General features: G+C 40.0%; 2 protein-coding genes across 2 annotated transcripts; both read right to left on the bottom strand.

Annotated features, from left to right (window-relative positions):
- Positions 1–4,066: 4,066 nt before the first annotated feature.
- On the bottom strand, positions 4,067–5,812 carry LOC144296578 (olfactory receptor 9S13-like). Its single transcript, XM_077869684.1, has one exon. It carries the CDS (start codon positions 5,366–5,368, stop codon positions 4,400–4,402), a length of 969 nt encoding a protein of 322 aa, XP_077725810.1. The 5' UTR covers positions 5,369–5,812; the 3' UTR covers positions 4,067–4,399.
- An 11,186-nt stretch (positions 5,813–16,998) lies between these two features.
- On the bottom strand, positions 16,999–19,052 carry LOC144296351 (olfactory receptor 9S13-like). Its single transcript, XM_077869492.1, has one exon. It carries the CDS (start codon positions 18,453–18,455, stop codon positions 17,505–17,507), a length of 951 nt encoding a protein of 316 aa, XP_077725618.1. The 5' UTR covers positions 18,456–19,052; the 3' UTR covers positions 16,999–17,504.
- Positions 19,053–22,514: the final 3,462 nt, after the last annotated feature.

Raw genomic sequence — 22,514 nt, 5'->3', positions numbered from 1 at the left:
ATAAAGTTGTAAGTAAAAAAATAAAGAAAGAAAAGAAAATCCTCATGTATTTTTTCATTTAAAATGTTGGCACGAAAGATGAATGGATAACTCGAACTTCAATAAAAAATATACATAATAAAATAAAATGTAAGTAATCTGCAGGTCTAAACAATAATTTTGAAATTTAAAATTGCATAATATGAGTAACAAAAATACTATCAGGATACATTTAAGACTGTGTTCAAAGGGAAATTTATAGGCTTCTCTCTGTATGCTAGAAGGGCAGAAAAACAGCAAATCAGTATAACTCTGGGAAACGAACTAGGGGTGGTGGAAGGGGAGGAGGGCGGGGAGTGGGGGTGACTGGGTGGCGGGCACTGAGGGGGGCACTTGACGGGGTGAGCACTGGGTGTTATTCTGTATGTTGGCAAATTGAACACCAATAAAAAATAAATTTATTATTAAAAAAAGAAAATATTATAAAAGAATAGAGAATGAAAATCATGGAAGTTTCTACTCAATAAATTTTGCCTGTGATTCAGGAGTCTTGTGAAAAAAAAAAAAGATTAGTGAATGAAATCCCAAGGAAATAGAATGGAAGAAAGTAAAGAATAAACTTAATTAATCAGTAAACAGGAACTCACCAGAGAGATGTTATACCAGAAGGTGATTATTTGGGAAGACTGATCAAATGACAAGACTTTGGAAGGATGAAGGATAAAAGTCAAATTTTCTGATGTCAGGAGTGAAAGGAGAATATCATTGAGATCCTAGAATTGGAGTGGATCGTGACAGAATGGTTTCATAACTTGAAATGTTGATAAAAATGGCAAACTACTAGAAAGATATCACCGACCCCCCAGTGGACTCCTCCAACGAAGTAAAAGATATATGAGATCCATAGTTTGAGAAATATAAGAAGTTCTTTAAACTCTTTCCATATAAAAGATCCCAGTACTGAAATATCAGAAAGGGAGACAGAACATGAGAGACTCCTAACTCTGGGATATGAACTAGTGGTGGTGGAAGGGGAGCTGGGCGGGAGGTGGGGGTGCCTGGGTGATGGGCACTGAGGTGGGCATTTGACGGGATGAGCACTGGGTGTTATTTTATATGTTGGCAAATTGAACACCAATAAAAAAATAAATTTATAAAAAAAAGATCTCAGAACTAGATGGCTTTCCTTGTCAACGTAGATACTACTCCTAAATACGACAAAATCTAACAAAAAATTAATCATACGATATCTTCAAAATAATAGAAGAGGGTCAAACTTCCATGTTATTTTATGAGCACATGTAATCATAATGGCAAAATCTGAAAAGGACTTTATAAGAAAAAAATTTTTTAAATACGCCACCTCAATCACAAGTATATACACATATTTACCAAGCAAAATCTAATTAAGTAACATATAAAAATTATCGTATGTCAGACACCAAGTTGTCTGTAATCCAGGAATGCATAAAACTGTTGAGAGAAACCAAAGTAGATTAAGTAACATGGCGGGATGTGGCAGGTTCCCAACCAGCACACTGAGTATTGCAATGATGCCAGTTCTCCCCACGCTGAACTGAGTCAGTGTGATCCCAGTGACTTTTTTATTGCGGAGTCAGAAAAGCTGATTCTAAACTGCGTGCTGAAATGTGTAAAATTGAGTGTGTCTAAGACATTCTTGAGGAGACAAACAGCGTGGGGGGATTTGCACGACAGACAACCATAAGTAGCGGCAATGAAACGATGACGGCATTAGCAGATTGACCATCTGCTGATGGAACAGAACAGGGAGCCTGGAAGTCAACCCCGTTCTTCTCTAATAATCCCATTTAACAAACAGGTGGCACATCAGTAGAGGGGGCACATCAGGTGGCTAGCTCCCAGTGTGGAAGAGTCACACCCTCCCTCATGTCATATTGCTCCCTAATACAAATGAGTGACAGCTTCCCCACCAGCTGAGGGATCCTGGAGAGGAACCCAGGAGGGGCCATGTCAGGTGATCCCAGATCCAATAGGGGACATCATGCTGGGATTTATCTATTCTCTGGTTATACCGCTAATGTCTGTCACCCCCATCCACTGTTTTGCTGTGACAGGATCTCCTGTCTCCCATCTTTACCTCTCCATTACCTCTCCATCACTTCTCTGATGTGACTGTTTCTTCTTTGTGCCATCAGCAGCCTGGTCACACCCCTCACTGCCCGTGTCCCAATATCTTGCGGTCTTTGTTGTCATGTCTGCCTTCCTGCAGAGCCATGAGCTCCCAGGGCTGGCCTTGGTCTACAGTATTTCTACATCCCCCACCCCGTGGCCATGTCCCTTAGAAGTGTGTGTGCTCAGTACTCTGGTGAGCTGCTGATTTGAGCCTGAGAAATGCACTTCAGGTCACGAGGGAGCCTGGTGCTATGATCCTCTAATTATAATAAAAACCTGTTCCTTCAGATGGAATGACCCTGAGCCCAAGACAGGGCCAGGGCAGGAGTGGGGTCACCCCTTCAGCTGCTGAGGCAAGCCCTGAGTGCTTCCTGTCTACCATAGCTCTGATGCCTCCCTTACACACACCGTGTCCTTCATACCCTGGGACCCCTGAGGGATGGTGCCCTTGACCCTTACCTCTTCCAGGTGAAGGTCATGACTGTTGAAGCTCACACAGCCATCACCTGCTCTCCCAGGGTCTCTGAGCTCCTGGCCTTCATGTGCTGATGATAATGAAGTGTGAGCCGAGGAATGACACCCCTCCTCCTTCAGCTCTGGCTTCCCAGGCAATGAAGAGAGAGTGGGAAGGGGATAGGAGAGGGCCCTCAGTGAGGGTCCAGGGACAGTCTAGCTGGGTGCCCCATATTCTGGCTTGTGCAAGCTCCTTCTCCTGGTAGAATCAGGGGACAGAATGGTCTCTGCTCACCTCAGCTTCTGAGTTTTGTTGCATCCTCCAGGCAGCAGCACAAGGACCTATATCTTGGGGTCACTGTGCTGGGAAATTCTTTCCTCCTGCTGGCTGGGACTTGGAACCTTAAATGGCCAATTAAGTGAGCTTGTTTGTGTTGTGGCCCCTGGAGTGCATTGCGACCTCTAGTTCTCCTGGGTACCCCTGTACTTAAGCTTTATCTGACCCACCCTCCCCTACTTGGCCAGGCACTGAAGCCCAGAAGTCTCTTGGGGCCCCAAGATTAACAGAAGAGATGAGCAGACTAAGAGCTGACTTTGTGGCCCTACGTGTACTGTCCTCCCGGGAGTGGCAAGTGTGAAGTCCTGAGCCTTAAGACATTTTCTCATGGCTTCCTACTATCACCTTAGGGTTACCATTCTTCTGTGAGCTGAAATGATCTGTCAGGAAACAATCCTCTTTGGGTTCATCTCAGTTTGTTGTTGATTCCCTGACAGCAAAGAGTGATCCATGAGTGGGAGAGAACAACTCTGAATACATTTCTGTTCTTGGAAGAGGATCAGTTAAGAGCTGCTTTTCAAATTTATAAAACTGAAATGTGTTTGAAAAACAAGAACTTGGGCAGCCCTAGTGGCTCAGTGGTTTAGTGCTGCCTTCAGTCCAGGGCCTGATCCTGGAGACCTGGTATCAAGTCGCACGTTTGGCTCCCTGCATGGAGTCTGCTTCTCCCTCTGCGTGTGTCTCTGCCTCTCTCTCTCTCTGTGTATCTCATGTATAAATAAATTAAATCTTTAAAAAAAAAAGAAAAACAAGAACTTATAAAGTGTTTGGTGAACAGTGAGGATGCCTCTCTATTTACCCAAGTCACTGTCCTACTCTGTGGAAGGGCAAGGGTTTCCACATCCTCAAATACTAGGATAGGAGGTGATCTAGTGGTAAATGTGTCTTTTGTTAATTTGTCTTTTTTTAGAGAATATGACCATACCCCAGCACAAGTGTGCATTTTTAAAATCTTTACCAATTGCCATGTAATCATCACTTTTGTAAGATCATGACATTCTCTTTCAGTGTCTCGAGGGTACTGTTGTGTGGGGGACCAGGACATCCTCATTTCACTATGTGAATGGCTATTTATGATTGTACTTTAAAAAATTTAATTCAGTTAGCCAATATATGCTATAGCATGTTTCAGATGTAGTTTTCAATAATTAATCAATTGCATATAACACCCGTGTTCATCACATCACAGGCCCACCTTAATACCCATCATCCAGTTATCCCATTCCCCAGACCATTCTGTCCAGCAACCCTCAATTTGTTTTCATGGCTGAAGAGTCATTTCTAAAAATTTTATTCTGAAAAGAGCACTTAAACTAAGATCTACCCATTAATTTGTTTTCAAAGGCACAATATATCATGTCGATTGTAGATAGCATAGCTTATTCTTCTTGTTTGAGAAATATGCCAGTTAAAAAAACTGAGTTCCCCATATGTGGCAACCTCCATATCTTCCATCAAGCCTGCAGGACACACTGGCTACCAACAGCACATCCTTCGTATGGCCATGTGTTTCTGGCCCAGCCTCTGCACAGCCTCCTTCACATCCTTGTTTCGCAGACTGTAGATGAGGGGATTGAGCATTGGGATGACCAGCGTGTAGAAGACAGAGACCACCTTGCCCTGCTCCATGGACTCAATTGCTCCTGGCTGGGCATACATGACAAAGGCAGTCCCAAAAAAGAGAGTCACTACAGTCATGTGGGAGCCACAGGTGGAGAAGATCTTGTGTCTCCCAGTTCCTGAGTGCATCCTCAGGATGGTCACTGTGATGTAGCCATAGGAGATGAGGATCACAAACATCACACCCACAATGATGAGCCCACAGATGCCAAACAGAAGAAGTTCATTGATGGCCGTGTTGCCACAGGCGATCTGGAGCAGAGGGGGTACATCACAGAAGAAGTGGTTGATGCGGTTGGAGCTGCAGAATGAGAGGTGGAATGTGAAGCTGGTCTGCACAACAGAGTTGAAGCAGCCTCCACAGTAGGCGCCCAGCACCAGGCGAGTGCAGGCAGACTGGCACATGGTGCTCGGGTAGCGCAAAGGGCTACAGATGGCCATGAAGCGGTCATACGCCATCACACCCAGGAAGAAGCATTCAGTGGTGGCCAGCAGGGAGATAAAGAAAAACTGGGTGGCACATCCTGCAAAGGTGATGACCTTGGATGAGGAGAAGAAGTTGGCCAGTGCATTGGGGGCGATCACAGATGAGTAGCACAAGTCCACAAAGGAGAGGTTCTTGAGGAAGAAGTACATTGGGGAGTGCAGGCGGGCATCCAGGGTAATTATGATGATCATGAGAATGTTCCCCAGCACAGTCACCATGTACAGGGCCAGAAACAGAGTGAAGAGTAGCGCCTGGGTCTCTAGGCCACCCCCAAATCCCTCCAGCACAAAATCTTGAAAGTAGACCATGGAGAGGTTTTCATTACTGTGGGATGGCATGAGCCTCAGTCCTCACCAGGGGAATTTTTCCCCAGTATTAGCAGATTAAGCTGAATTTCTACTGAAGTCTATTTAGGAAACATATACAACAAAAAACCAAAATGTGATTGAAGGTATAAGGGAATTAATGATTTAGTAAAGAATTACTAAACAAAATTCAATATACACAGAGGCCAGGGATTTCATTACTCAGAGTTTCTTTGTCCCCTGTGACATAAGCCAATTTTGAAGAGAAATCTGTGAGGCCAGGCAGCTGAGCAGTGAGGTTTTTTTGGTCTTGCAGAACTAATGCTGACAGTGGTTGGTTACTAGGAACCAGGCAGGATGCACCAATGGAATGAGATAAATCAGGAATAGGTATGCAGCTCAGGTTCTGACCATTTCAACCACTTAAACTGTACCAAGATGTGATCTGAGTGCTAGTGCCTCTGACACCTTGTAAAAATCAACATATTTCCAGGGGAAGACACATCTTAGATGGCAGATGGTATATATAAAAGTTCTGATTAAAACCCAGGGTCGCCTGGGTGGCTCAGTGGTTAGGCTCCTGCCTTCGGCCTAGGTCCTGATCCCGGTATCTGGGAGTGAGTCCTGCATTAAGGTCCCTGTGAGGTGCCTGCTTCTCCCTCTGCCTGTGTCTCTGCTTCTCTCTCTCAGTCTGTGTCTCTCATGAGTAAATATTTCTTTAAAAATAAATAAATAATGCCAATCGAATTTCAATATTGTATTATGAACTTAAAGAACAGAAACAATAGAAAAAGCAAAAGAGTCTCTGATTTTGTAGTTAGCACACATGAACTTTAAATTAAAGCTATTAAAAGATGAGACTAAGAATTTTAGCAGAAATGTGGAAGCTCTAAAGAGAATAATATCTAACTTTTTAGAAATACAATGGCTACAATTAGAACTCAATGAATGAATTTTACAGATAAGAAAGAGCTAAAGAGGAAATTTGTGACCTAGAATACAGATCAGTAGAAAATATTCAGAGTGAAATATCGAGAGACAAAAAGAGAAAAATCAGGAATGAGGATTAGAGATCAAAGATTAGAAACATACATACTATGAATTCCTCAAAGAAGGGGAATGAGATAAATAGGCTAAATCAGAAGTTGAAGAGATAATGGACAATTGTTACCTCAAACAAATGAATGATATTATTTTGCAGATACATGAAACCTCCATAGTCAAGGCAGGATTTATACAAAGAACACCACCCTTGGATCTATCATAGTAATAATATATAGACCAAATCAAGAGGAAAAATTTAAAAGCAGACTGAGAAAGAAAACAGGAATCCTGGGTAGCACATTTGGTTCCATCTCTGACTTCTGTTTTTTTCTCAGGTTGTGATATTAGAATTGTGAGATTGGTCCTCATGAAACATACAGACTCAGCACAGAGTCTCCTTGAGACCATCTCTCCCACTCCTATTGCCCCTCCCTGTAAAATAAGTAAGTAAATCTTTTTGAAAAAAGAAGACATAATGGCTTTAAGGAATCAACGTTAGAAGTAAGACTGACAATGGTTTACCTGATTAAAAACAATGAGAGCCAAAGTAAAATTAATTATATTTTTCTTTGTTCAATGAAGATAATCACCAACTAGAATTCTACATCTACCCAAAAAAATCCTTCAAGACTCAAAGTGAATTTAGCAATAATAGTTAAGACTTCAATACTCCTCTTTCAATAATAAATACTACAGCAAACCTAAGTTTTAGCAAGGAAATAATAATTTCAACAGCAACATAAACCAAATGGTCATAAAGAGCATATGTGGAACACACTGTGCTCATCAATAGCAGAATACATTCGTCTTCAGTGCACGTAGAACATTATCCAGGATATACCATTAGTTCACAACATAAGTCTCAATAAAAGTTAGAAGATATAAAGTACACCAAGTATGTTCTCCAAACAAAATGGAATGAAATCACAGGGCAACAATATAGCCTTACATAGCGTTTGGAAAATTTACAAATATGTTGAAGCTAAACAACATATTTTTAATTACAAATAGGTCAAAGAAGAAATCACAATGGTAATACTGTATTTGAGATGAATAAGTGTAGGAACACAGGATACCAAAACTTAGGCGATGCAATTAAAGAAGGACTCAGAAATTTATATCTCAAACATGAACATTAAAAAGGATTAAGAATCAATAATTTAACCTTCTGTCTTAGGAAAGAAAGCAGAAAAAGAATACAAAACTAAGCTGAAAGCAAATAGAATGAATGAGATAATAAAGGTTAAAGAAGAGATAAATGAATTAGAGGAGAGTAAAATAAGGCAGAAAAATAAATAACACTAAAAGTTAGTTCTCTGAAAAGTTTAACCAACTTTGCAAACCTTTAGCTAGATTGACCCCAAAAAAGGACAGAAGACTTCAATTTCTAAAATCAGAAATGAAAGCAGACACATGACTTCTGATATTGCAGAAATAAGGAATATTATAAGAATATATTGGAGGTTCCTCAAAGAGTTAAAAATAGAGCTACCCTCGACCCAGCAATTGCACTACTGGGAATTTACCCCAAAGATACAGACACAGTGAAAAGCCAAGACACCTGTACCCCAATGTTCACAGAAGCAATGTCCACAATAGTCAAACTGTGGAAGGAGACTTGGTGTCCATAGAAAGATGAATGGATAAAGAAGATGTGGTCTATATATACAATGGACTATTACTCAGCCATTAGAAATGACAAATACCTACCATTTGCTTTAATGTGGGTAGAACTGGAGAGGATAATGCTGAGTGAAGTAAGTCAATCAGAGAAGGACAAACATTATATGGTCTCACTCATTTGGGGAATATAAAAAATAGTGAAACAGTGGGAAAAATCAGAGAGGGTGACAAAGCATGAGCGACTCCTAACTCTGGGAAACAAACAGGGGCAGTGGAAGGGGATATGGGTGGGGGAATGGGTGACTGCGTGACAGGCACTGAGAGGGACACTTGATGGGATGAGCACTCGCTGTTATACCATATGTTGGCAAATCAAACTCCAATAAAAAATGTACAAAAATTTAAAAAAAGAATATATTGCAACTATTGTATGCCAACACATTAACTAACACAGATGAATTGAGCAAATTCCCAGAAACACTGAAACTGACATAACCGACTCAAGGAGAAATAGAAAATCTGAGCAGACATATAACAAACAGATTGAGTCAGTAGTCAAAAAAACGTTTCTAACAAAAGTTCAGGGCCAGATGGTTTTAGTGGTGACTTTTACTACTGAATACAAAAATTAAAACTAGTATGTCTCCAAGTCTAAAAAGTAGAGAGGAGAAACCACTTCCTAATTCATTCCATAAGGCCTATAATGTTTTTACACCAAATTGAGACAAAGATATTGCAAGAAAATGAAGGTACAGATCAATATTTCTCATGCATATAGACACAAAAACTCCTTACCACAATACTAGCAAGCTAATACCAGCAGAACTTTAATGGGATTATGTAGCATATGTGTGACAATTATCCCAGGAATGCAAGAGTGGATCAATATACAACAATCACTCAATATAATACAACATACATATGAAATTCAGGGAAATAAACCACATGATTATTTCAGTAGATACAGAAAAACTACAGAACATTGCTGAAATAAATGAAAGAAGACCTACATAAATGTAAAGATATCCCATGTTCATGGACTGGAAGATTTACTAATGTCAAGATGTAGTACTCCCCAAATTTACGTACAGATTCAATGTAATCCTGTGAAAATTCAAATTGCCTTATTTTTTTCATATAAGTTGGCCCAAAATAGCCAAAGCAATATTTTAAAAGAACAAGGTGGAATGCCTGGTTTTCTCAGTGATTGAGCATCTGCCTTCACCTTAGGTCATGATCCCAGGGTCCCAGAATCGAGTCCTAGACTCACTGCAGGGAGTCTGCTTCTCTCTATGCTTCTGTCTCTGCCTCTCTCTTTGTGTCTCTCATGGACAAATAAATACAAAATCTTTAAAAAAATAAAAAATAAAATGAACAAAGTAGGAGGACTAACACTTCCTGATTTCAAAACTGACTTTGAAGCAGAACAGTGTTGTGTTTGCATGAAGATAGACATAGGCCAAATGAATGCACTCAAAATACAGAAATAAACTCACACATCTTTGATTTTCAACAAGGGGTTAAAGGCACCACCCAACACTGAAAAAGAGTCTTTTCAACAAATGGTGATGAAAAAACTGAATATCCATATCCAAAAAATGAATTAATTAGTTTTACTTGACACCACAAACAAAAATAAACTCAAAGTGGACAAAAAAAATGTGCTGAAACTACAAAACTATTTCAAGTCAAAGGGACATCAGTATCAATTATTGTGACTTGGAATTACTTGCTAGTTTCTCACATATGACATCAAAGTACAAACAACAAAATAGAATAACTAAAACAAAAATAAAATGAAACATGAGGATATACATAAGAAAAACTTTTATATTTACCCAGACCTCATCTCCATTGGCTCTCATTTTCCTTGTTTTTGAAGAACTTCCTTTCATGTACACATCTATTATTAGCACATTCTCTCATCTTTTGTTGGTATGGAAAAGTCTTCATTTTGTCTTCACATTTCTGGTGGAAATTTTTGCTGGATACTGACTTCTAGATTTGCAGTTATTTTTTTCGTTGTTCATACTGTGTTTGGGTTTCATGGAGTTTCTTGATTCTGTAAATTACAGTTTTCCTACAGTTAAAAAACTTTTCAACTATTATTTCCTCAATTACCATTTCCGTTCCTCTCTCAGGGCCAGGTCTCCTGGGACTTCATTTAAATGTGTTAGGTCACCTGATAAGGCCCTGAAGGTCACTGAGGGTTTTCATTATTTTTTTTAAAGATCTTGTTTATTTGAGAAAGAGAGAGAGTGCACATGGACACATGGGGGGAGGCGCAGAGGCAGAGGGAGAAGCAGATATCCCTCTGAGCAGGGAAGATGACTGAGGCTCCATCCCAAGACCCTACAATCGTGACTTAAACTGGAGGCAGATGTTTAACCAACAGAGCCACCAAGGTGCCCCCTTTTTCATTATTTTAAAATCTTTTTTTTTCTGCTATAAACATCGGGGTGCAGGTGTCCCGGCATTTCATTGCATCTGCATCTTTGGGGTAAATCCCCAGCAGTGCAATTGCTGGGTTGTAGGGCAGATCTATTTTTAACTCTTTGAGGAACCTCCACACAGTTTTCCAGAGTGGCTGCACCAGTTCACATTCCCACCAACAGTGCAAGAGTGTTCCCCTTTCTCCACATCCTCTCCAACATTTGTGGTTTCCTGCCTTGTTAATTTTCCCCATTCTCACTGGTGTGAGGTGGTAACTCATTGTGGTTTTGATTTATATTTCCAAGGAGAAAAAATGAGTGGGAAATATCATAAAGGGAGACAGAACATGAGAGACTCGTAATTCTGGGAAATGAACTGGGGAGGGTGGGGGAAGGGGAGGTAGGTGGGGGTGGGGGTGGGGGTGGGGTGACTGGGTGACGGGCACTGAGGGGGGTACTTGATGGGATGAGCACTGGGTTATTCTATATGTTGGCAAATTGAACACCAATAAAAAATAAATTTATATAAAAATCTTTTTTAATGAGCTTAATTTTAGATAGTTTCTATTGTTATCCTTTCAGATTGAAATCTCTATGAGTCAGAGCTCAACAAACCTGTTAAAAAATTTAAAGACAGTTGTTTTAAAAACTATATTTATTGTAGGTTTTGTTTGTTTGTTTGTTTACAGTCAGAGAGCTAGAGTTCTTGTGCACAGGGAAGCAGCAGAGGAAGAGGGAGAGTCCCAGGCAGGCCTCTCGTTCAGTGGGCAGCCCAATGTAGGACTCAATCTCATGACTTTTAGATCCACCTGGGCCATAATCAAGAGTCGGAGCTTAACCAATTGAGCCACTCCGACACCCTTGCATTGTAGGATTTCATAATATATAGAAATAACATATATGAAAGAATGGGTTAAAGAATGGGAGGGGAGAAATAGAAGTATGCTCTGAGAATGTTATTACTTTATACATAAATGGTTATGGATTAGTTGAAAATAGACTACTAGATTAAAGATGCATATTATAAACGCTAGTGCAACTGCTGGGTAAACACAAGAACATATAGCTAAAATGCTAAATGAATTTTGGAACATGCTAGATTATTCCATAATAAGGTGAAAGGAAGAAAAATAACAAAGAGTAGAAAGAAAAATTGAAATCCATGGCATATTGGTATATATAAACTAATCATATTTGATAATTACATTAAGTATAAATGTAGGAGAGGTGCTGGTTACAAAGGTACAGCATCAGAGAAATTTTGGGGGGAGATAGAACTATACTGTACCTTGATTGTGGTAGTGGTTATTTAACCCTGTGGATTTGCCATAAGTACATGAACTAAGAAATTGAATTTTACTTTATGTATTTAATTAAATAAAGTTTAAAAAGAAAAGCAACGCTCAACATCATTAATTGTCTGGGAAATGCAAAATGAAGTTTCAGTATGGGGGTGTCAGGGTGGCTCAGACTCTTGATTTTGGCTCAGGTCATGATCTCAGGCTCATGAGATCGAGCCCCAAGTCCGGCTCCACACTCAGCAAGAAGTCTGCCTGGGATTCTCTGTCTCCCATCTGTCTCTCCCACTGCTCTCACATGGTCTCTCCTTCTCTCAAAATAAATAAATAAAAATTTAAGAATAAAATAAAAATGAAAAATAAAATGAAATAAACAAATTGAACTTGCACATCAAAGGACATAATCAAGAACATGAAACAAAACCCATGCTATGGAAGAAAATTTTGACAAATTACATATCTCATAAGAACCTAGTATCGATGGAATACACAGAACTTTTCCAACTATGCAACAAAAACAGAGACAAATTTTAAAATGGCAAAGACTTGTGTGGGCATTTCTCCAAAGAAAATATACAACTTGCCAGTAAGTATAAGAGAAGATACTCCATGTCATTAGTCGTTAGGGAACTGTGGGTCAAAACCACTATGAGATTCCACTTTTTTCATTAGAATGGCTACAATTATTTTTAAAGATAGAGAAGAACAAGTGTTGGTGAGAATTTGGAAATTAGAACCTCACTGCCGGTACAAATATAAGAGTGGCACAGCCTCAGTAGAAAGTAGTCTTGCCATCCCTCAGATAAACATAGGGTTTCCCTATGTGCACCCTAATCCACATGTAGGTATGTGACCAAAAGAAATGACAATACGTGTTCACATAAAAGCCTGTACACAAATGTTCATAATAGCAATATTCATAAGAGCTAAAAGTAAATGCAAGCCAAATGCCCATGAAATGGTGAAGAGATAAACAGATGTGAAATATTCATACAGTGGAACAATATTCATCCATAAAAAAATAAAGGTCTCATGTGTGTGTGGGGGGGTGTCTGGGAGGGAGCGTACAGGTGAGCCAGTGGAGGGACAGAGGGAGATAAGGGGAGAGGGGGAATCTTAAGTAGGATCCATGCCCAGCATGGAGTACAATATGGGGCTTGACTCCCAACTCATATCATGACCTGAGCCAAAATCAACAGCCCGATGCTGAGCTAGGTGATCCACCTGGAGCCCCAAAAGGAATAATGATCTACTACAAGACAGAACACTGATGAGCCTTAGAAAACATTATGCTGAGTAAATGAAGCTTGACACAAAAGCCTGAATATTCTATAAGTCCATTTATATAAAATGTGCAGAAGAGGGACAGAAGTGAATTTGTTTGCCAAGATATGGTTGGGAGAGAGGGAAGGGAGAGTACTGGTTTCTTTGTGTTATGAAACTCTTCTGGAACCAGAGAATTGAACACAGTGGATATAATAAAAAAATGAAAGACCACACTTGTTTGTACAATTTGAACTGGTAAAATTGCGACTTTCATGCCATGAGAAAATCATTCCTCATTTTAAGTTTTGAAAATAATAAATAATGAAGGTGAAATAAGAACACTCACCAGTGGTTGTAAACTGAGAGAATTTAATTGAAGCACAAAAATAGTATAAAAATCCAAGAGTTCATAATATTGAAGAAAAAAATCCCTTCCATGGCTATCTTTAGAAAATGATGCTGAGGGAATACACACAGTGACCCTCACAGTGAGGAAATCAATGTTTAGAGTGATTTTTCCTTTATACAATATTGCAACTAATAAATGTCCACAATAGCCAAACTGTGGAAGGAGCCTTGGTGTCCATCAAAAGAATAATGGATAAAGAAGATGTGGTTTATGTATACTATGGAATATTACTCAGCCATTAGAAATGACAAATACCCACCATTTGCTTCGATGTGGATGGAACTGGAGGGTATTATGCTGAGTGAAATAAGTCAATCGGAGAAGGACAAACATTATATGGTCTCATTAAATTTGGGGAATATAAATAATAGTGAAAGGGAATAGAGAGGAAGGGAGAAGAAATGGGTAAGAACTATCAGAAAGGGAGACAGAACATGGAAGACTCCTAACTCTGGGAAATGAACTAGGGGTGGTGGAAGGGGAGGAGGGCAGGGGGTGGGGATGACTGGGTGATGGGCACTGAGGGGGGCACTTGACAGGGTGAGCACTGGGTGTTATTCTGTATGTTGGCAAATTGAACACCAATAATAAATTTATTATTAAAAATAAATGAATATTGAATTACAGAATTTTGATATTATCATCTGATAAACCCATAATGAAACAACGAGTTAGGCTAGATTACTTATGGCTACTGTTACTACAGGACAAGAGATGCAGCCAGGTGGACCTCTCAGTGGAGGTACACACAACATTTGTGAAATATTCTTGTCAGAAAATCAATCGTGAGTTAGACTGAGCCTTCAGACCTACCAGTTTACAGGAAATATAAGGAGCAACAGAATATGCTAACGAACCCTACAGGGACAAGGTCAGCAAAATCTGTGCTATGTGTGAGAAGCTATGCACGATAAACAACCTGTTTGTTCAATAAATAAGGTGAGTAATAATATTGAAATGAAAATAGAGGGACAGGAAGCCAATGAATGAGAGACTTTTGAGGCATCATGAGAACACAGTGTAAGGATGTTATGAATCCTGTTCCAAAACAGACCAGAAAGGAAAAATGAGTCAATCAGGACAATTAAAACACTAAATGGCAATTTTATAATATTAAGAAGACATTATTAATTGTTTAAAGATAAGAGTAACATTAGAGTTGTCTTTCTTTAAAGTCCTCACTGTTTAGAGGGATTACATATGATCTATTTTTTTTTTAAATACGCCATCTCAATCACAAGTATATACGCAAATTTACCAAGCAAAATCTAATTAAGTAACATATAAAAATTATCGTATGTCGGAAACAAGTTGTCTATAATCCAGGAATGTCTATAATCCAGGATTTCTCTCAAATCTCAGGTTTGAGAGAAACCAAAGTAGATTAAGTGACATGGCGGGATGTTGCAGGTTCCCAACCAGCACGCTTGAGTATTGCAATGATGCCAGTTCTCCCCACACGGAACTGAGTCAGTGTGATCCCAGTGATTTTTTTATTGCGGAATTGGAAAAGCTGATCCTAAACTGCGTGCTGAAATGCATAAAATTGAGTGTGTCTAAGACATTCTTGAGGAGACAAACAGTGTGGGGGGATTTGCACGACAGACAATCATAAGTAGCGGTAATGAAACGATGACGGCATTTGCAGATTGACCATCTGCTGATGGAACAGAACAGAGAGCCTGGAAGTCAACCCCGTTCTTCTCTAATAATCCCATTTAACAAACAGGTGGCTAGCTCCCAGTGTGGAATAGTCACACCCTCCCTCATGTCATATTGCTCCCTAATACAAATGAGTGACAGCTTCCCCACCAGCTGAGGGATCCTGGAGAGGAACCCAGGAGGGGCCGTGTCAGGTGATACCGGATCCAACAGGGGACATCATGCTGGGATTTATCTATTCTCTGGTTATGCCGCTAATGTCTGTCACCCCCATGCACTGTTTCACTGTGACCAGCTCTCCTGTCTCTCATCTTTACCTCTCCATTACCTTTCTGACATGACCGTTTCCTCTTTGTGCCATCAGCAGCCTGGTCACACCCCCTCACTGCCCATGTCCCAATATCTTGCGGTCTTTGTTGTCATGTCTGCCTTCTTGCAGAGCCATGATCTCCCAGGAATGGCTCTGGTCTACCCTATTTCTGCATCCCCCACCCCGTGGCCATGTCCCTTAGAAGTGTGTGTGCTCAGTACTCTGGTGAGCTGCTGATTTGAGCCTGAGAAATGCACTTCAGGTCATGAGGGAGCCTGGTGCTGTGATCCTCTGATTATAATGAAAACCTGTCCCTTTAGTTGAAATGGCCCTGAGCCCAATACAGTGCTGGCCAGGGCAGGAGTGGGGTCACCCCTTCAGCCGCTGAGGCAAGCCCTGAGTGCTTCCTGTCTACCATAGCTCTGATGCCTCCTTTACACACACGGTGTCCTTCATACCCTGGGACCCCTAGGGGTGGTTGCCTTGACCCTTACCTCTTCCAGGTGAGGGTCATGGCTGCTCAATATCACACAGCCATCACCTGCCCTCCCTGTGTTCCTGAGCTCCTGGTCCACATCTGTGCAGATGATGATGTTTGGCCCAAAAACTCTCACCCCTCCTCCTTCAGCTCTGGGTACACATGCAATAAAGATATTGTGAAGAGGGAGTAAGGGAGGGCCCTCTAGGTACCTGGGAAATTCAGACCGGGTGGTACATTTGGGCTTCAGGAAGCTCCTAGATCATGGTGATTGCAGGGGACAGAATGTTCTCAGATAACCTCAGCTTCCATGTCTTGTTGCTTCATCCAAGCAGCACAGCAAAGGCCTGCACCTTAGAGTGACTGTGCTGGGAAGGTCTCTCTACCTGCAAGGCTGGGACTTGGAGACTTTATGGCCAATTAGGTGATCTTGTTTGTGTTCTGGCCTCTACAGAGCCCTGGGACTCCTGGTTCTCCTGGGTTTCCCTATCAGTAAGCTTTGCCTGACACCCCCTCCCCTACATGGCCAGGATCCAAAGCCCAGAAGTCTCTTGGGGCCCCAGGTATCAGGAGAAGAGGAGCATAGACTAAGAGCAGACACTGTGGTCCAGAGTGTACTGTCCTTTCAGGGATGGCAGGTGTGAACTCCTGAACCCAAAGCCATTTTATCAGTCCTTCACTCCATCACCTTAGGTGTCCATTCTTATGTGAACTCAAATGATCTGTCTGGAAAGACAATCCTCTCTGGGTTCTTCTCTGCTTGCTGCTGGTCTCTGTGCAGCAGACGCTAATCCATGTTGGGAGAAGACCACTCTGAATACATTTCTGTTCCTGAGGGAGGATTAGTTGGAGGTTGTTTTTAAAAAGTGTGAAACTGAAATGTGCCTGAAAAATTCAAGCACATAGAAAGTGCTTGGCCTGCTGTGAGGATGCCCTTCTGTTTACACCAATCACTGTCCCAACTCTTTGGAGATTTGGGGTCTACTTCCACACCTTTGGGGAGTAGGAGGCCTGAGGTTCATGTGTCTTTCCCTTAGTTTTTTCACTTATAGATTATGACCATACCCACACCGGGTCAAAAATTTTAATCTTTCACCAAATATTGTGTAATCCTCACCTTCATGACAGTGACATGCTCTTTCAGTGTCCCAGTGTTCCATTGTGTGTAGGACCAGGACTTCCTTATTTCACTCTGTGAATGGCTATTTAGGATTGTACTTTTTGTAAAATTTATTCAGTTTGCCAACATATAGTCTACCAGTAGTTTCAGATGTACTTTTCAATAAATCATCAGTTGCATAAAACACCCAGTGCTTATCACATCATATGCCTACCTTAATACCCATCATCCAGTTACCCCATTTCCCACGCCTTCCCCTCCAGCAACCCTCAATTTCCTATATAGAAGAGTCATTTTTAAAAACTTTAAAAAGGGCACTTAACCTAAGATCTACTGCTTAATATTTTTGAGGGCACAGTATATCATTGTTGATTGTAGGTACAGTGTACAGTACATATCTCTAAAGTGTATTACTCTTGTTGACAGATATTTATGTCTGCTAAATAATAACTCCTCCACCCCACCTGTGGCAGCCTCCATATCCTCCATCAAGCCTGCAGGACACACTGACTCCCTACAGCACATCATCACATGGTCATGTGTTTCTGGCCCAGCCTCTGCACAGCCTCCTTCACATCCTTGTTTCGCAGACTGTAGATGAGGGGATTGAGCATTGGGATGACCAGCGTGTAGAAGACAGAGACCACCTTGCCCTGCTCCATGGACTCAATTGCTCCTGGCTGGGCATACATGACAAAGAGGGTCCCAAAAAAGAGAGTCACTGCAGTCATGTGGGAGCCACAGGTGGAGAAGATCTTGCGTCTCCCAGCTCCTGACCGCATCCTCAGGATGGTCGCTATGATGTAGCCATAGGAGATGAGGATCACAAACATCACACCCACAATGATGAGCCCACAGATGCCAAACAAGAGAAGTTTATTGATGGCTATGTTGCCACAGGCGATCTGGAGTAGAGGGGGCACATCACAGAAGAAGTGGTTGATGCGGTTGGAGCTGCAGAATGGGAGGTGGAATGTGAAGCTGGTCTGCACAATAGAGTTGAAGCAGCCTCCACAGTAGGCGCCCAGCACCAGGCGAGTGCAGGCAGACTGGCACATGGTGATGGGGTAGCGCAAGGGGTTACAGATGGCCATGAAGCGGTCATAGGCCATGACACCCAGGAGGAAGCATTCAGTGGTGGCCAGAATGGACAAAAAGAAAAACTGCATGGCACATCCTGTGAAGGTGATGACCTTGGACGAGGAGAAGAAGTTGGCCAGTGCATTGGGGGCAATGAAAGATGAGTACCACAAGTCCACGAAGGAGAGGTTCTTGAGGAAGAAGTACATTGGGGAGTGCAGGCGGGCATCCAGGGTGATAACAATGATCATGAGGAGGTTGCCCAGTACAGTCACCATGTACAGGGCCAGGAACACAGCAAAGAGCAGCGCCTGGGTTTCCAGACCACCTGAAAATCCCTCCAGCACAAAATCTTGAAAGTAGACCTTGGAGAGGTTTCCATAACTGTGGGATGGCATGAGCCTCAGCTTCTCCAGGGGAATTATACCTCCAGCTTGGGCAGATTAAGTATGTCAAGCTAAAATTCTGCTGAAGAGTGTTTGGAAGACAAAAACAAAAACAAAATCAAAATGAAGGTATAAGGGAGTTAATGGGTTAATGAAGAATTACTAAACAAAATTCAAGACAAACACATTGTACCAGATATTTCAATACTGAGGACCTTTTTTTCCTTGTTACATAAGCCCATTTTGCAAAAGAATCTGTGAGGGCAGGTGGTTATGCAGTGAGGGTTTAACTGTTGTGTGGAACTCCTGCTACAGTGGTTGGTTACCAGGGATGATGCTAGATGCACCATAGGAGTGAGATAAATCAGAAGTAGGTATACAGCTCAGCTCCTGACCATTTCAATCCATGAAACTGTATTAAGATGTGAACTGCATGCCAGTGCCTCTGACACTTTGCAAAAATAAACATATCTCAAGAGGAAGACACATCATCCTAGACCACAGGTGTTATCTATAAAAGTTTTGTGTCAATACTGCCAGACAGAATTTAAAAATTGAAGACTTCCTGCAATATGAATTAAAAATTCAGAAACAATAGAAAAAATCAAAGAGGTTCTAGATTTTGGAGTTAACACACCATCTTTAAATTAATTATATTTAAAAGGAAAAGTTGAGTCTAAGAATTGTAGCCAAATGAAGAAGCAATGATTACTCAGCCATTAGAAATGACAAATACCCAAAAAAAAAAAAAAAAAAGAAATGACAAATACCCACCATTTGCTTCAATGTGGATGGAACTGGAGGGTACTATGCTGAGTGAAATAACTCAGTCGGAGAAGGACAACCATTATATGTTCTCATTCATTTGGGGAATATAAATAATAGTGAAAGGGAATAGAATGGAAGGGAGAAGAAATGGGTAGGAAATATCAGAAAGGGAGACAGAACATAAAGACTCCTAACTCTGGGAAATGAACTAGGGGTGGTGGAAGGGGAGGTGGGGTGGGGGTGAATGGGTGACGGGCACTGAAGGGGGCACTTGACGGTATGAGCACTGGGTGTTATCTGTATGTTGGCAAATTGAACACCAATAAAAAATAAATTTAGTATTAAAAAAAGAAGCAATGAAAAGAATAATATGTAACTTTTTAGAAGTACAGTGGCTAAAATTAGGAACTCAATGAATGTACTTTATAGAGTAGAAATAGCTAAGGAGAAAATTTGTGAACTAGAATATAGATCAGTAGAAAATATTCAGAGTGAAACATTTAGAGAGTAAAAGATAGAAAAATCAGAAATGAGGGTTAGAGGCAAAAGATATAGGGACATCCATCTTATTAGCTCCCAAAGGAGGGTTAAAGATAAACAGGCTGAATCACGGATTGAAGAGAGAATGGCCATGTATAATTTAAACTAATGAAGGATATTATTCTACAGGTTCATTAACACTACAAAATCAAAACAGCATTTATACAAAGAACACCACACTTGGACATATCAAGTAATAATAATAATTAGAATTAAAATAAAGTGAGATGTATTAAAAGCCTCCTGAAAAAGAAGACACAATCACTTCAAAGGCACCTAAGTGGCACAATCTGTTCGTCCTCTGACTTCTGGCTTTTGCTCAGGTTGTGATCACAGGGTTGAGATTTCAGGCCTCATGGTAGGCGCCCATTCAGCACAGAATCTGCTTGAGACCCTCTCTCTCTCTGCCACTGCCCCCCCTACAATAAATAAATCTTTAAAAAAGAAGTCGCTATGAATTATCAATGTTAGAAGAAAGACTCACAATTGACTTACCAGTTTAAAAATAATGGAAGTTAAATTAAAAGGAAATATATTTTCCTTTCTTCAAAGAAAATAATTACCAACTAGAATTCTACCCAAAGTTATCCTTCAGAACACAAAAAGAATGTAGAAATAATAGTTTAAGACTTCAATATGCCACTTTCAATAATGAATAGTGCAACAAAACTAAGTATCAGTAAGGAAATAACAGATGTGATCAGAATTATAAACCAAATACTTAGGCAGATTTAGAACACACTGCGTTCATCAATAGCAGAATACATTCGTTCCAGTGCACGTGGAACATTATTAAGGATAGACTATATGTTAGTTCACGAAGCAAGTCTCAATAAATGTTAGAAGATTTAAAGTACACTAAGTATGTTCTGAAAACAAAATGGAATGATATCACAAAACAACAGCATAAGGCCTTTGGAAAACTTACAAACATGTGAAAGGTAAATACATTTTTTTTAACTCCAGTGGGTCAAAGAAGAAAACACAATGGAAATTACAAAGCATTGTGAGGTTAATGAAAATGGGAACACAAACACGAAAATTTAGGAGATGCAATGAAAGACGGAATTAGAAAGTAATAGCTATAAACCCCAAGATTTTAAAAGAAGTCTTAAAATCAGCAATTAAACTTAACATCTAGGGAAAGAAAGTAGTAAACAAATACAAAACTAAGCTCAAAGCAAATAGAAAGCATGACATAGTAAAGGTTAGAGAAGATATAAATGAATTAGAGGAGAGTAAAATAAGAAAGAAAATCAAGGGCACTAAAATTTAGTTCTTTGAAACGTTTAACCAACTTCACAAACCTTCAACTACATTGACCAAAAAAAGTCAGAAGCCTTAAATTTATAAATCAGAAATGAAAGCAGACACATGACTTCTGATCTTACAGAAATAAAAAGTATTTTAAGAATGTATTGGAACAATCGTATGCCAACACAGGAGAACAAATTCCTGGAAACACAGAAACTAACATAACTGACTCAAGGAGAAAAACATAATCTGAGCAGACATATAACAGAATGAATCAGTAGTCAAAAAACATTTCTAACAGAGAAAAGTTCATAACCAGATGGTGTCAGTGGTAACTTTTACCAGTGAATACAGAATTAACACTAGTACACTCAAAGTCTAAAAAGTAGTTAGGATAAAACACTTCCTGATACATTCCATAAGGCCTGTATTGTTTTTACACTAACTGGAGTCAAGGAAATGAAGCTGCATATCCATATGTAATGGATATAGATATAAGAATCCTTATCCAAATATGAGTAAGCTAAATCCAGCAGAACTTCACAGGGATTATACAGCATAACCAAGTGAGAGTTACCCCAGCAGTGCAAAGACAGGTCAATACACAAAAGTCACTCAATGTAATACACCATGCAAATGGAATTAAGGGGGAAAAACTACATGATCATCTTAGTAGATACAGGAAGAGTACAAGACATTGCTAGAAGAAATGAAAGAAGACCTACATAAATGTAAAGATATCCCATGATCATGGACTGGAAGGCTTACTAATGTCAAGATGTAGTACTCCCCATATTTATGTACGGATTCAATGTAATCCTATGGAAATTCCAATTCCCTGGTTTTTTTTTTCAGAATAGACTTTAAATAGCTGAAACAATATTTGAAAAGGACAAAGTCGGAGGGCTAATACTTCCTGATTTAAAAACTGACTTTGAAGCAGAACAGTGTTGCGCTTGTGCAAGGAGAGACATAGACTGAAGGAATGGAATCAAAATATAGAAATAAACTCACACATCAGCGATATTCAACAACGGGCTGAAGGGCACCATCCAACTATGAAAACAATAGTCTTTTCCACAAATTTGATGGAAACACTGAATATCCACATGTAAAAGAATGATTTAAGAACTTTACCTCATACCACATACAAAAATAACTCAAAATGGACAAATACCTAAATGTACGTGCTAAAACTATAAAACTATTAGATGTGAATGAGACTTCAGTGTCAATTATTGTTACTTGGGATTAATCAGCAGTTTCTTATATATGACATCAAAGCACAGACTACAAAATAGGAGAATTAAAACTAAAATTCAATAAATTACACAAATCGAACTTCATCAAAATTAAAATCTTGTGCATCAAAAGACACTATCAAGAAGATGAAGACAAAATGTATATTATGGGGGATAATTTTGAAATTTATATATCTAGTAAGGATCTAGTATTCTTGGAAGATAGAGAACTCTTCCAACTCAACAGCAAAAACACAGTCAAGTTTTA

The sequence above is a fragment of the Canis aureus genome, chromosome 24, assembly GCF_053574225.1.
Source record: "Canis aureus isolate CA01 chromosome 24, VMU_Caureus_v.1.0, whole genome shotgun sequence".
Taxonomy (NCBI): Eukaryota; Metazoa; Chordata; class Mammalia; order Carnivora; family Canidae; genus Canis; species Canis aureus.
Note: the sequence above shows the minus strand (reverse complement) of the source record. Positions and strands in the feature narration are given on the sequence as shown.